Source organism: Abramis brama (genome assembly GCF_963993115.1).
Source record: "Abramis brama genome assembly, chromosome: 5".
NCBI classification, from domain to species: Eukaryota; Metazoa; Chordata; class Actinopteri; order Cypriniformes; family Leuciscidae; genus Abramis; species Abramis brama.
This window is the reverse complement of record NC_139967.1, coordinates 50,046,372-50,061,219: the sequence shown is the minus strand read 5'-3', so window position 1 is coordinate 50,061,219 and position 14,848 is coordinate 50,046,372. Positions and strand designations below refer to the sequence as shown.

The 14,848-nt window shown below is 40.6% G+C and overlaps 2 protein-coding genes across 2 annotated transcripts in view; one reads left to right on the top strand and one right to left on the bottom strand.

Moving 5' to 3' along the window:
- The window catches only part of thnsl2 (threonine synthase-like 2), a 16,509-nt gene extending 11,789 nt beyond the window's left edge, over nt 1-4,720 (top strand). Inside the window, exons 7-9 of the mRNA XM_084114856.1 lie at nt 2,562-2,687; nt 3,271-3,425; nt 3,937-4,720. Of these exons, the coding sequence (XP_083970982.1) occupies nt 2,562-2,687; nt 3,271-3,425; nt 3,937-4,150 (495 nt within the window). The 3' untranslated portion in view covers nt 4,151-4,720. The remainder of the gene's footprint in view (nt 1-2,561; nt 2,688-3,270; nt 3,426-3,936) is intronic.
- A 2,316-nt stretch (nt 4,721-7,036) lies between these two features.
- oxt (oxytocin) lies at nt 7,037-10,514 on the bottom strand. Its single transcript, XM_084115948.1, has 4 exons — nt 10,460-10,514; nt 9,722-9,846; nt 8,525-8,726; nt 7,037-7,363 (listed from the first exon to the last, which is right to left on the bottom strand). The coding sequence occupies exons 2-4, from the start codon at nt 9,842-9,844 to the stop codon at nt 7,236-7,238; spliced, it is 453 nt and encodes a 150-aa protein (XP_083972074.1). The 5' UTR covers nt 9,845-9,846; nt 10,460-10,514; the 3' UTR covers nt 7,037-7,235.
- Nucleotides 10,515-14,848: the final 4,334 nt, after the last annotated feature.

The following is a 14,848-nucleotide window of genomic DNA, read 5'->3' as shown; positions in this document are numbered from 1 at the left end:
CTCTACCAGACAGCAGCCAGAACACACGCTCCATGTTATACGGGTCCTGTGAACACACACACACACACACACACACACACACTCTTCACTATCACACCATCTCTACCAGACAGCAGCCAGAACACACGCTCCATGTTATACGGGTCCTGTGAACACACACACACACACACACACACTCTTCACCATCACACCATCTCTACCAGACAGCAGCCAGAACACACGCTCCATGTTATACGGGTCCTGTGAACACACACACACACACACACACACACTCTTCACTATCACACCATCTCTACCAGACAGCAGCCAGAACACACGCTCCATGTTATACGGGTCCTGTGAACACACACACACACACACACACACACACTCTTCACCATCACACCATCTCTACCAGACAGCAGCCAGAACACACGCTCCATGTTATACGGGTCCTGTGAACACACACACACACACACACACACACACTCTTCACTATCACACCATCTCTACCAGACAGCAGCCAGAACACACGCTCCATGTTATACGGGTCCTGTGAACACACACACACACACACACACACTCTTCACTATCACACCATCTCTACCAGACAGCAGCCAGAACACACGCTCCATGTTATACGGGTTCTGTGAACACACACACACACACACACACACACCCCCCGCAGAAGTACAATAACACATCATTCCAGTAAATCACTATCGGGCATCACACTATCTGTATCTGAATAAACAGAGGATTGAAACGCTTAAATTGATTGATTGAAATGCAGTCTTTTGTTGGACAAGAGGTTCATAAATGCTTCTCATGTTTGGAAAGATGTTTGACACGTGTTGCTTTTTCAAATTCACGTTATAAGCGACTCAAACTCAGTGCTTTCAGAGTGAGCAGCGTTTACTGAGCCGTACGTCACTGACAAGCTGCACATCACACACAATCACAGCCTTCGCGATTTCATAATCACAATGAGCCAAAACAGTTTAAGTGCGATTACATGGAAATTGCGATTAATCGTGCAACTCTAGTGTGAGTGTGTGAGTTTGCGTGTGTGTGTGTGTGTGTGTGTGTGTTCACAGGACCCGTATAACATGGAGCGTGTGTTCTGGCTGCTGTCTGGTACAGATGGTGTGATGGTGAAGAGTGTGTGTGTGTGTGTGTGTGTGTTCACAGAACCCGTATAACATGGAGCGTGTGTTCTGGCTGCTGTCTGGTAGAGATGGTGTGATAGTGAAGAGTGTGTGTGTGTGTGTGTGTGTGTGTGTGTGTGTTCACAGGACCCGTATAACATGGAGCGTGTGTTCTGGCTGCTGTCTGGTAGAGATGGTGTGATAGTGAAGAGTGTGTGTGTGTGTGTGTGTGTGTTCACAGGACCCGTATAACATGGAGCGTGTGTTCTGGCTGCTGTCTGGTAGAGATGGTGTGATGGTGAAGAGTGTGTGTGTGTGTGTGTTCACAGGACCCGTATAACATGGAGCGTGTGTTCTGGCTGCTGTCTGGTAGAGATGGTGTGATAGTGAAGAGTGTGTGTGTGTGTGTGTGTGTGTGTGTGTTCACAGGACCCGTATAACATGGAGCGTGTGTTCTGGCTGCTGTCTGGTAGAGATGGTGTGATGGTGAAGAGTGTGTGTGTGTGTGTGTGTGTGTGTGTGTGTGTGTGTGTGTGTGTGTGTTCACAGGACCCGTATAACATGGAGCGTGTGTTCTGGCTGCTGTCTGGTAGAGATGGTGTGATGGTGAAGAGTGTGTGTGTGTGTGTGTGTGTGTTCACAGGACCCGTATAACATGGAGCGTGTGTTCTGGCTGCTGTCTGGTAGAGATGGTGTGATGGTGAAGAGTGTGTGTGTGTGTGTGTGTGTGTGTGTTCACAGGACCCGTATAACATGGAGCGTGTGTTCTGGCTGCTGTCTGGTAGAGATGGTGTGATAGTGAAGAGTGTGTGTGTGTGTGTGTGTGTGTGTGTGTGTTCACAGGACCCGTATAACATGGAGCGTGTGTTCTGGCTGCTGTCTGGTAGAGATGGTGTGATAGTGAAGAGTGTGTGTGTGTGTGTGTGTGTGTGTGTGTGTGTGTGTGTGTTCACAGGACCCGTATAACATGGAGCGTGTGTTCTGGCTGCTGTCTGGTAAGAGATGGTGTGATGGTGAAGAGTGTGTGTGTGTGTGTGTTCACAGGACCCGTATAACATGGAGCGTGTGTTCTGGCTGCTGTCTGGTAGAGATGGTGTGATGGTGAAGAGTGTGTGTGTGTGTGTGTGTGTGTGTGTGTGTGTGTTCACAGGACCCGTATAACATGGAGCGTGTGTTCTGGCTGCTGTCTGGTAGAGATGGTGTGATGGTGAAGAGTGTGTGTGTGTGTGTGTGTGTGTGTGTGTGTTCACAGGACCCGTATAACATGGAGCGTGTGTTCTGGCTGCTGTCTGGTAGAGATGGTGTGATGGTGAAGAGTGTGTGTGTGTGTGTGTGTGTGTTCACAGGACCCGTATAACATGGAGCGTGTGTTCTGGCTGCTGTCTGGTAGAGATGGTGTGATGGTGAAGAGTGTGTGTGTGTGTGTGTTCACAGGACCCGTATAACATGGAGCGTGTGTTCTGGCTGCTGTCTGGTAGAGATGGTGTGATGGTGAAGAGTTTGATGGAGGAGTTTCAGGAGACGCACAGACTCTCTCTCCCAGCGTCGCTCCATCAGCAGGTGAGCATCTCTCACAGGAGAATAACAGTCTCTGGTGCAAATTTCACACTTACAAATTCTGCTGCAAACCCAGCGAACAAAAATATTATAAGAACGTTTTGCTAACATTCTCATAAAGTTATGTATGTGCAAAACATCACATTTTTTAAATGTTGTAAAAAAAAAAATTCTTGGTTATGTGAATGTTAAGGAAACATTGTGTCATTCTTCAAACATTATAGAACGTAATGTTCTCTGAACGTTCTGAAACAAGTAACATTTAAAAAACGTTTGATGAACGTCCAACTGAAACATTTCAGAAATAAAACGCTCTGAGAACATTATTAATGACCAGATAACTTTGAACAAATATTTATTAGCGTTACAGGAAGAACTATTATTCATAACTTTGAAAAAAGCAGCTGTAAAAAGAATAGTGTCGTTATTCGGATCAAATCAGTTCAAGCTTTGTTTCTCGATGCACATCATTTCCAGCAGAAAATCATGATGTTGATCGTATCTCTAGAGCCGCGTGATAATATGCTCACTGTCGTTGATGCTGTAGTTGTGTGAAGTGTTGTTGTTGATGTTGTTGATGCTGTAGTTGTGTGAAGTGATGTCGTCGGGGTCGGTGTCTGATGACGGGATCCTGGAGACCATGAGGAGATGCTGGCAGGACAATCACTATCTCCTCTGTCCTCATACCGCTGTGGGCGTGTGGAGACACTATCACTGTCCCGTCACACCGGGAGAACACAGGTCACACACACACACACACACACACACACACTTTAGGACTGACTTTAGGACCCAGCGAAACAGCTCATTTGCTCCATATAGAGCTATAAGGCCATCTAGTGGCAAGAAATATCATGATATATTATTTATTTTCCACAAGAGGTCTGCAAAGACCCCCAATGTAAGATATTTAGAGCTGAATTAAAAGGTTTATGCATGAAATTGTGAGTTATTTTAAATTTAAGTTGAAAGAATGTGAGGAATGTGCTTCAATTACTATTTATTTATTATTTATTGATCAAATCTAGTAATTTAAAGGTAAATTAAATAAATAAAAATCTCCCACATTTTTTTTTAAAATATCAAAATTAAATAAAATTAGCTTTCTGGACAAAAAATATATGTTACAAAGTGCACGAGGGAAGGATGAGGGATAATAAGTCTGAACAAAAACGGCAGTGTTATAACACTACTTTATCAAGCATTACACAGGTTCATTCATTCACAGTGTAATTAAGCTCTTTGTATTCAGATGTTGCATAGCGACCGCATCACCAGCCAAGTTTCAGGAGGCCGTGCATCGGGCCGGTTTGACCCTTGACCTCCCTGAAGCAGTGCTAGCGTTAGAGACGCTGGAGTCGCGTTACGAAGTTCTGGAGCGATCGGACGACTGGGAGTCGAGACTGAGACGCCACATCGAGTCCATCGGCTCCGCGAGAGAACGCAGAGACCAGAGCCTGGCATGAAGAGCACACACTGCAGCATCAGACCCGGGTTCTGCTGATCTCCGCTCATTTTTGACTGGAAAATTTTACTTTTTTTTTATTTTTATTGAATCTTGGTTAAGGTTTTGGCACTTTCTGTGTGAACACAAAAAAATCATGGACATGATTCGAACAGGTTTAATGGTCCTGAAAACAATATTCACACTTGTGCTCCTCGCGGTCAGAAATGAGAGGGATTTCCTCTAGTGGAAGCGTTTGGTACTGCAGCCGAACAACATCTCACTGAAAGATCATTTATTGAGATATCAACCTCAAATTTGGAACACAACTTGATTAGATTTATAACTTTGATTTTCTTGCAGTTTTAGAGTAAAATCTGATTTTGAAAGTATATATTTCATATACAATTTTTGTAGTTTTCATAACAATTCACATTAATTCTGTTACTTTTTTAATTTCACTTTTTAAAACTGTTTTCACTTCAGCAATAATCTGCCAAGTGTCATCTTTGAAAAGAGATCAAACTTCAGTCTGTCGCTGAAAAAAAGTGATTTTTAATTGTTCTGAATAAACAGAATCTCACTTTGAATACCTTCTTAGAAAGGATTGTGTGTGTGTGTGTGTGTGTGTGTGTGTGTGTGTGTGTGTGTGTGTGTGTAGTAAAATCCCTGGTGTTAAATTACCACCGCTCAGTGTTTATATGGGAACCACCAGCCGGGTGTTAAAAGTAACACTGAGCAGTGTTAGAGTTAATGAGATAATTAAGTGATTAATTGAGTGATGATTGAGCATTGAAGACACCCGATGATAACAAGCAGAATCACTGAAGAAAAGAGAAACACAAGAACTACAACTGACTCCCAGACACAGCCTTAGATGAAATCAACTGAAGATAAAAGACAGCATTAAATCTGTGAAGATCTCAGCAGAGGAGGATTAAACATCTCCTCAAACAGCATTACCAGCCTCACTTATTAACAACTAGTTATTGAAAATTAAGAGGTGTAGATGTTGATGTTTTATTGGATTTAATAGGTTTTGTAAAATCGTCATTATGGTGATCAGTGGTTCATTTAGTTGGTCAGTTTGACTCTTGGATTTTTTTATGCTAGTTTGTGGTCTTTGTAACAGTGTTTACCAAAGCACATCATTTGTTACAAAGGAAGCCAGAAACAAAGATGATCAGGTGATATAGATTTAACCATCATGAAGTAGAATGATTCACTAATCTCATCACTGACCAAAAATGGTTATTTGTTATTAATAGATTATTTTCACCAACAATAATTTCATGCCACAGATCATACAGTCTAAACTGTGATTTTTAAAATACATTGTGGGGGAAATTATTTTAGACATTCACAGACATCAAGAATTAGCATATGAATCTCAACAATGGTGACATGCTTCAAGCAGTAATGCATGCTGGGAGCCACCATATTATAAAATGAATGTCTCCCAGCATGCATTGCAGCATGAAGCATGTCACCATTGTTGAAACTCATCAGCTGATTCTGGATGTTAGTGTGTGTGTGTGTGTCTCTTCATTTTTTCTCGCAGTGTATTTAGAAATTAAAAATCAGAATGTTTGATCTGTGAAAAAAAAAAGAGGTAAAAATCGATTAATAACAAGTAACCGCTTGTGGTCAGTGATGACTTTTATGAAACACTTTACTTTATGATGATGAAATATATATCACCTGATCATCTTTGTTTATGGTTTCCTTTGCAACAAATGATGTGTTTTGGTGAACACTGTTTCAAAGACAACCACTAACAACAAAAAATAAAGAGTAAACACTGATCGTCATAATGGTGACCAAATATTAGCAATATCTAAAACTGTTCATTCTCAAAAAGAACTTCTGTAGATGATTGACAGAAATAAGGTCAAACTGGTTTGTAAGAGATTTCATGTCTTTTCAGCTGATTTCATCTAAGGCTGTGTCTGGGAGTCAGTTGTAGTTCTTGTGTTTCTCTTTTCTTCAGTGATTCTGCTTGTTATCATCGGGTGTCTTCAATAATCGAACAACCATCACTCAATTAATCACTTAATTATCTCATTAACTTTTAACACCCTGCTGGTGGTTCCCATATAAACACCGAGCGGTGGTAATTTAACACCAGGGTATACTATTTACTGTGTGTGTGTGTGTGTGTGTGTGTGTGTGTGTGTGTGTGTGTGTGTGTGTGTGTGTGTGTGTGTGTGTCAAATGTCCCCACAAGGATAGTAAATCCTGACAGTTTTAACATTGTGGGGACATTTTTTTGGGTCCCCATGAGGAATAGCTTATAACTCTCAATATGTATAGTCCTCATAAAACACAAAAACCTAACACGTGTGTGTGTGTGTGTGTGTGTGTGTGTGTGTGTGTGTGTGTGTGTGTGTGATAATGAAGGTGAGTGTTTAACTTGAGAAGGCTTTATTGCAGTATAAATGTTTTAGTGTAGCTGAACATTTGGACTTTGGTTATGATGGTGTTCAAGACGAACTCAACATGAACTCAACATGAACTCATACACACACTTGTGATGAACACTGGAGTTAGTTTAAACGAGAGTCATTAGTTAATGCTTTTACTCTTTCCACCACCATGATTCTGGGTCGCATTTCTTGTTTTTATTGGCGTTTTCCATCTTCTTTGTGAATTGATGATTTATGATAATGATTTTTTAATGAATTAATAATGATTCTCAGCCGGCCGTTGCCGTGGCATCAACACAGGCTTTCCCACGGAATTGGGCTCGTTTCAAATAAATTTTATCAGACTGAAATGCTTGTATTGTAATATATTACTCATTTTATATTCTACCAATGATAAAACTACAAGATGATGCCTATGTACAGATTTGCATCTTTATGAACTCAGATTCTGTGGCCGTGATGAAATGCACTAGAACAAAAAATAGTTTTAATAGTTTAATAGCTGCACAAACGTACAGTCAAGCCATCACCAATACAGTTCTACTAATATCTGCTGCTATGTATTAGCCATACAAATATCTAGCGGCTATACAAAGTTGGTTTACAAAAGGTCGATGATGGTTGGTTGGTTGGTTGGTGGGCAGGCTCCTCCTGAGATGATGTCACGCCTCTGTGAGCGTTTCATTGGTGGAGTCTGTAGGGGTGGGCGTGGCTTGACACGTGCAGGAGCTTCATCAGTAGATCTTGGCTAGTTGAAGCCGTACCGTCACCGTCTCCATCCACACACGACTGATCCACACTGCAGCCCTCTGATTCACACACACACAAAATCTGTATTATGAATTTTTAAGGCCAGACAAGTAATTCGGTGAGGTCAATATGTAGAGAAAGACTACACGCCTGCACACTATATATTCAAACGCGCATACCTATAGACTAAACACGTATTACACATGTTCGCGTTTTTGAAGTTTACGAGGAGATGATAACGTTTTTAAAAATTTCAACACTTGCACCTTGGAACCTGTTCGTAACCCAGTAAAGGATGGGATGCTAAAAGTAATTTCTGCATGTCAAGTCTCCTTCATTTATACAGCGCTTTAACAATATAGAGTTTCACAGCAGCTTTACAGTGATAACAGGAGATTACAGTAACAGAGATTGTTTAGGCTTTACAGCAGATCTAGAATAAAGTTATTGTCCAGATAAAGTTAGTTTTGATTGATTCACTTCCGTTGCAAAGATCATTAGTTATTAACTTAGTGGCCGCTAACACGACACCGGCCCAGATCCGGCCCACATCCGGGCTGTGAGGAATCCATGTGTACCAGATGTGGGCCGGATCTGGGCCGACACTATGTTGCTGTCTGGGATATGCTATATTATAACTAAATATTGGGCTCAAACTTTTTGTCAACTGTCAATCAGCACAATTTTTTCATCTCTTTTTGGAGCTGACTGATCGAAGGCCTCATTCATCTGAGCTCATGCGCCTCACTTTTTTTGAGTTGAAGTGAATTTATTTTTGAATTTAGGTCTGAGTTGAGAAACACTGTTATAAAGTATCCACCACTTTTTTTGGTGTGTGAAAACCTTGCAAATGATTCAGTGCGAGGGTGAACTGCCCGAATCAATCAAACTGAATCGCAACCGCGACCTTTTGACCGATTACATCAAAACAGTGATTTGTTCATCAGTATGGCATGAGCTGATAAAAAGCAATGCAACGTGATTGGTAAAATATTGTCAAGGAAAGTGATTCTCTGGTGGGTATACGGCCAGACAGCAATACAGTGTCGGCCCAGATCTGGCCCACATCGGGTACGCATGGATTCCTCACGGTCCAGATGTGGGCCGGATCTGGGCCGAGACTGTTGCTGTCTGAGTATGCAAAGTCAGAAAGTTTTTGTAGCATCTTCAGGAAAAAGAAAATCCCATGAGGGTGAATATATGAAACAGGTCAAACTAACCTGAGTCACAACAGACCCCAGGAGCGGCGCAGCGCCCTTCATAACCGCACGCTTTCCCAGCCGCGTCGCAGGGAGTCGGCAGAGAGTCCTCCTCCAGACAGCGAAGGGTTTCTGGCGAGCCAACCAGACAGCCGATCCCTTCACCACAGCAGATACTGGGACCGAAACACCGGCCGCGATCGCCAGGACCGCATGACATGCACTACAGAGAACCAGGAGGACACGTCTCAGTAATGTCTTCATCGTTCAAGCACAGACAGACACAAAGGCCAAGTGTGTTTGGCTAGTTTCAGCCCGACGCAGTTTTCATTTTCAGTCCTGCGCCACGTTCTTTAATTAGCAAATGCATTTGCGCCCATCTGTGGTCCATGAGCTGCTGGTCTGAGAACGAGTGTGTGTTCAGGTGTTCGAGCGTTGACCAACTGAGATCTGCTCTAAAGTCAATGGCGCAGTATTTCTTTTCGTTATTTAAAGAGCGCTTTAGCAATGTGCGCCTATAGGCGGGTCTACAACGCACACACTCTGCTTATTATTACACACACTCTGCTTATTACACACACAGGGATGCGCAGCAGCACACAAGCATGCCAAATATTAAAAATAAAAGGATTACAATGTAAAAGATTAATATTGTGTACATAAAGATATGGTGGAATCTGGCTTGTCCCGTAGATGGTCTCGCTTTAACCTCACACACACACACACACACACACTGCTTTAACCTCGAGCACGAGCAGATCCGTTTCCTCACTAGAGACACATTCAGTTTTTCCGCTTGCAAATTCCTCCATGCAAATAGCGAATCCGCCATGTCACGAGCGCAACTGGCTTTTAAAGGGAATGGGAGACGAGACTCTGATTGGTTTATTGCACGTTACGCCCAAAACACACCCATTACTCATTAAGAGAATAGAGACAAAACACACCCATTACTCATTAAGAGAATAGAGACAAAACACACCCATTACTCATTAAGAGAATAGAGACAAAACACACCCATTACTCATTAAGAGAATAGAGACGACCCTTTTAGACCAGTGCAAACTAGCAAAACTAGCAAAAGTGGATTCGGACCATGTGCTTAGATCGTTAAAATAGGGCTCAAATTGTCGGCCCAGATCCGGCCCACATCTGGACCCCGGATCTGGGCCGACACTATGTTGCTGTCTGGGATCTCAAGGAAGCGGATAAACACACCTGTCGAGACGGCCAATCCTGTACGGCTCGCTTGCCTCCGATGGGGCAGTTAGAGATGTAACAGGCCGAGCAAATGGACATCAGACACAGCAGACAAACCACCGACAGCAGACCTCCAGACATATCTGTGCAGAAACTCCATTATAACACAGCACAACACTCTCTAAAAGCAAAAAATGCTTTTCTTACACTGTAAAAAATTTCTAACCCTCCCAAATCAAAAATTTCAAGTGACCGAAACATCTACATTTTTCAATTGGCCCAAGTGAAATTCTTGTTGCAATAGTCTGTTAACATTGGCTCAATGAGAAATAATACGTCAAACTAATTGAAAAATTTAGATGTTATCGGTCACTTGAAATTTTTGTCTTGGGGATGTAATTTGTTTTTACAGTGTACTTAGTATTTTTGTCTTGTTTCCAGTCCAAATATCAAACATTTCTTGAATCAAGATGCATTTACTAAAGTAGTAAAATGACATAAGATGTTAAGTCTTGTTTTCTGGGTAAATAAATCAAAATGAAGTGAGTTGATGCTTAAAAAAAGCAAAATTATCTGCCAATGGGGTAAGAAAAATAATCTTAATTCAAACAGAAACAAGATTATTTGTATTACCCCACTGGCAGATAATTTAGCTTTTTTTAAGCATCAACTCACTTAAATTTCTTAATATCTTAAGTCATTTTACTCATCTAGTAAATTTGCAGTGAACGCTGTAAATAAAGTTGCAGTACTTACTTTAGCGAGGCTGAGATGGACAGCTGTAGTGAAGAGATTCAGCTTCTGAGCAACGATGTTCATTTGTACGGTGTGAGGAGACTCTTTTTATACCCCTTTGCTCTCTTTGCTGCGTGATATTATCACATTATTACCTGTTAGCTACAATCAAGGAGCCTATCTATCTAAATGTTAATGATGTGGCCTGATTAGGTCAGTGGACCGGTCACTACGCTGTCCAGTCGCAGGGATGTGCGTCATTAGCGCCCGTGATCAGGCATACGGTGTGAGACAGGTGAAAGGCAGATGTGGATTAAAACAAGAACATTCATTTTAGAGCTTTCTGAAACGTCACTCTTTAAAAATAAAGTTTCCAAAAGGAGGCTTTCACAACAATGCAAAGTTGTTTTGTTGGCACTCAGATACATCTCTAGTTTCAGTATTATTTGTTCTTCAGACATTCCTCTTTAAACACAATAAGGATCCGCTATTTGAAAAGTTAACTACATTTGGTTTTTGATCATTGAAAATGGGTAAAATTAAACTATTTGAAAATAAAGTTGCATTGGGATCCCAATATCTATGTGATTGAACCATATAGGGCCTTTAAAATGAAGATATCAAAAGAAAAGTTTATTAAGAATGAGAATCTAAAATCATATTAAGATATATTTAATACTTTTTGAGAGACAGGCATGCAAACTTTGGAAAAAGAATATGGCCTCAGACTGGTGTATTCTATGCAATTTTGTTGATAGAAAAACGTGAGATACATTTCTAGTTTCAACATTATTTGTTCTTTAGATATTCCTCTTAAAAGAAAGAAACTCTCAGCTGTGTGCAGAGTGACCCACATTTGTTTTTTGACAACCGAAAATGTGTACAATTGACCAATTAACACATGGAGCCGCATTAAGATCTCCATATCTCTGGGATTAAACCATCGAGGGCCTTTAAAATGAAGAAAGCAAAAGAAATGGTAATCTAAAGTGATATTAAGGTATATTTAAGATATTAAGATACTTATACTACTTGAGTTAGGCATGCAAACTTGAGGCAAAAAAAAGCAAAAACAAGAAGTTCATATAATGATACAAATATAGCTAAAGTCAACAGATTTCACTAATAGATCTACCAATCTTTGTGTAAAAATAAAATAATGATGCTGACATCTTTCTAAATTAAAATTAATAAATTGGCTACAAATCTCAGGTAAATATTTTATTTTTGACCCCCCTCTACAAAATATTGGATTACTCAGTAAATATACATCCATGACATGTAATATTTTGCCTTTCTTCTTTATTTATGTATTTCTTTCACCAGATAAAAAATGATCAAAATCTACAGTTTTAGCCGGGGGTCAACAGTTGTTAGGCATCTTTAATTTCAGCAATCGCTGGGATGCTCTAGAACCACATGGGATTTTAATTTGCTCTTTTATAGTGTTTTTTATCTTGTTACTCACCATGAAAATAGCGAAGGAGGCTGGCATGTCATTAATATACCAGCCAAACAACAACAGTGTTTTAGGATCCACGTTCAAAGCTCCTGCTCTCTCAGATCGGACACTGGCGTCCCCCAGGGCTCGGTCCTCGGCCCTCTGCTGTTCATGCCGAACACTCCCAGTGTGTCTCCAGGGATCTGAACAACCATGACATCAAAGTGGCTGATGATTGTGGAGGACAAGAAGACTTTTGTTGCACAGAAGCATGTGACAACCATATTTTGTTTTAAAGGGGTGGTTGATTATGATTTCACTTTAGTTAGTGTGTAATGTTGCTGTTTGAGCATAAACAACATCTGCAAAGTTACAACACTCAAAGTTCAAAGCAAAAGGAGATATTTGCTTTTACAGAAATCGCTTTTTAAGGACTACAACAAACGGCTGTTAGGAACTACAATGAGCTTCTTCACGGGTTAGTGACATCTAACCCTAAAATTTACATAAACCCCGCCCCCGGAACACGATTTATAGATTATCATGACAGAATATGCTAATCAATGTCTAGAAGATAACTACACATAAGCTACATCAATCCATAACTAACCATTCAGTTAACCAACACACACTAACCAACACACACATACACAACACACACATACAAGCTCTTGAAGCTCCGCCCTCTGTGCCGGGAGCAGCAGCTCATTTGCATTTAAAGGGACACACACGAAAACAGCGCGTTTCTGCTCACCCTCAAAAAGAGACCATTTTAACATGCTATAAATAAATATCTGTGGGGTATTTTGAGCTAAAACTTCACACACACTCTGGGGACATCAGAGACTTATTTTACATCTTGTGAAAAGGGCATTATAGCACTCCTTTAAAGTTCTGCAGATGACAATAAATAGGAAATGATGAGAGAATGTTCTTGAATGCATGACATGTTCTGCAGTGTTCATATGTAACTTGCGGGAGCTTGAATCCAGGGAATAATGAGTGCTGAAGTGATTAATCCGCAGAGTCACAGGGTAATGACACAATTGTCACATTAAACACGTCCTCTCTGCTTTTCAATCATTTATCTCTGATTAGCCTTTAATAGGTCACATATCCCATGGATTTAATCAAATTATAGAATTATTACCTCGGGTTATAACATAGGCGGCCGTTGATGGAAAGTCACGTGCTGCTTTTACCAAAGTAAATCAGTTGAACAGTTAGATAGTTGTTCGGTTCAATAGCAGCTGAACACATTTTGGGTGATATCGTCAGTGAGTCAATGGGAACTTACTGGTGTGTCTTTATATTAAAGCCCTCCTGTGGTCAAGCTTCAAAATCCAGCTTGTAATGTTGTTTATGTGTCTATGTGGTGTTTTTAATATGCTTTAAGACCCAAGCGGCAACATTCTGATCTGAAAAATGAAGCCTACCCGGAAGTGCGAAAAACTGCAATACATCGAAAATCCGCTAGAGGCAGGTCCCAAAAGGGAGCAAATGTCTACAGACTCCATGTTAAAATGTCCGTTTTCACAGCATAAATTCATGTTTTTACAGGTTGGTCCCATGGACTTTTATTGTATTTTTCGATAGGTTCCGAGTGCCTGACAGCTGTGAGGGGGGTGAATTTTTTTCTAACTCGTTAGTTTAGATCGTATTTAGATATAAAATGTATGACAAATAAGGGTGTGGTTAACTTTGATTGACAGCTTGATTGACAGGTTAGGCTGCGTCAAGGAGAATGACAACATAAGAAGCGCCATTTTTTAACACAGTTGAAATATAATACTACTGTTTCTGTATCATGAAATGTAGTTTTAAGAGTTTTTCAGGTGAGAATGTAGTTGTTTAAAGCTCAAATCTGTGGTTTATTTAAGAATTTATGAAAATTTTATCCAGGTTGTGAGATCCAGCGATGACCGGGCGCTCGGCGTTCATGTACCCCGCCTGGAGCAGCCTTTCCTCGGCTAGTCGTTCTGGCGTTTGCCGCTGACTCTGGCGTCTCTGTAGTGGTTAAACATGAGATATAATTCGTCTTGTCTATATCTAACGGGTGATTTTTGGTCTCGTGAATCTATAATTTGTTCCCTGGGCAATCGTTTTGGCTGAGGGGAAGTTTCATAACTTTATAAGCTATTTAACTTTACCGTTGTATGGTTAGACTAGATCGAGCGCTGACTTTGTATGTTTGACTGAATTGTTTGCTTTATTTGTATAGCTTCTTGTACCTTTTACTTATACTTTTATAATAGCTAATATTGATAAAACTGAAATTTAACAAAAAGAGACTGGGTTGAGTTTTGTCATTTTAAATTTTAATACAACGAAGATGATCTGTAATGTTACTGCAACATCTGTTGTTTAGTACAAATGCACATATTGCCTGGACCATATTAAAATGTTTAATATTTTTATATTATATTTAAAACGAAAAGAGGCAGGTTTGTGTTTTATATTTTGTTTTTTTATAAATAGGCAAACGTTATGTGCAGTGAATATAATCAATACGCGTTGGCTGAACCACATTTGTGTGGCTATAATGTTTAAGATTTCTTTAAATGAAAACAAAAAGAGTTAGTATGGTGTTTTATAACATATTTCGTTGCCTAAAATACACACAGAGATAACCGCAGTAGCAGAGCGAGCTGAGTGACGCGCGCTGCGTCAGAAGGTGGGCGGGGTTAGGATTTCCCAAGATTTTCCAAGATGGCGCCGCCCATACCCCCCATAAACGGCTTCAAAACCGTTCTTCAGAAAGTCTATGGGTGACGTCACAGACGCTTTGTCCATATTTTTTACAGTCTATGTTTAAGACAAACCATGTGTAAATTCATAAGTCGACTCCATTGCTGAGTATTTCCTCCTTAAACTGCAGTGAACCAAAGACAGTCTCAAAAACACGCTTTGAAATCGCTGGTGTTTCTGACGTCACAAACTACCTTGTAACCAATCAGATCAACGTGTGA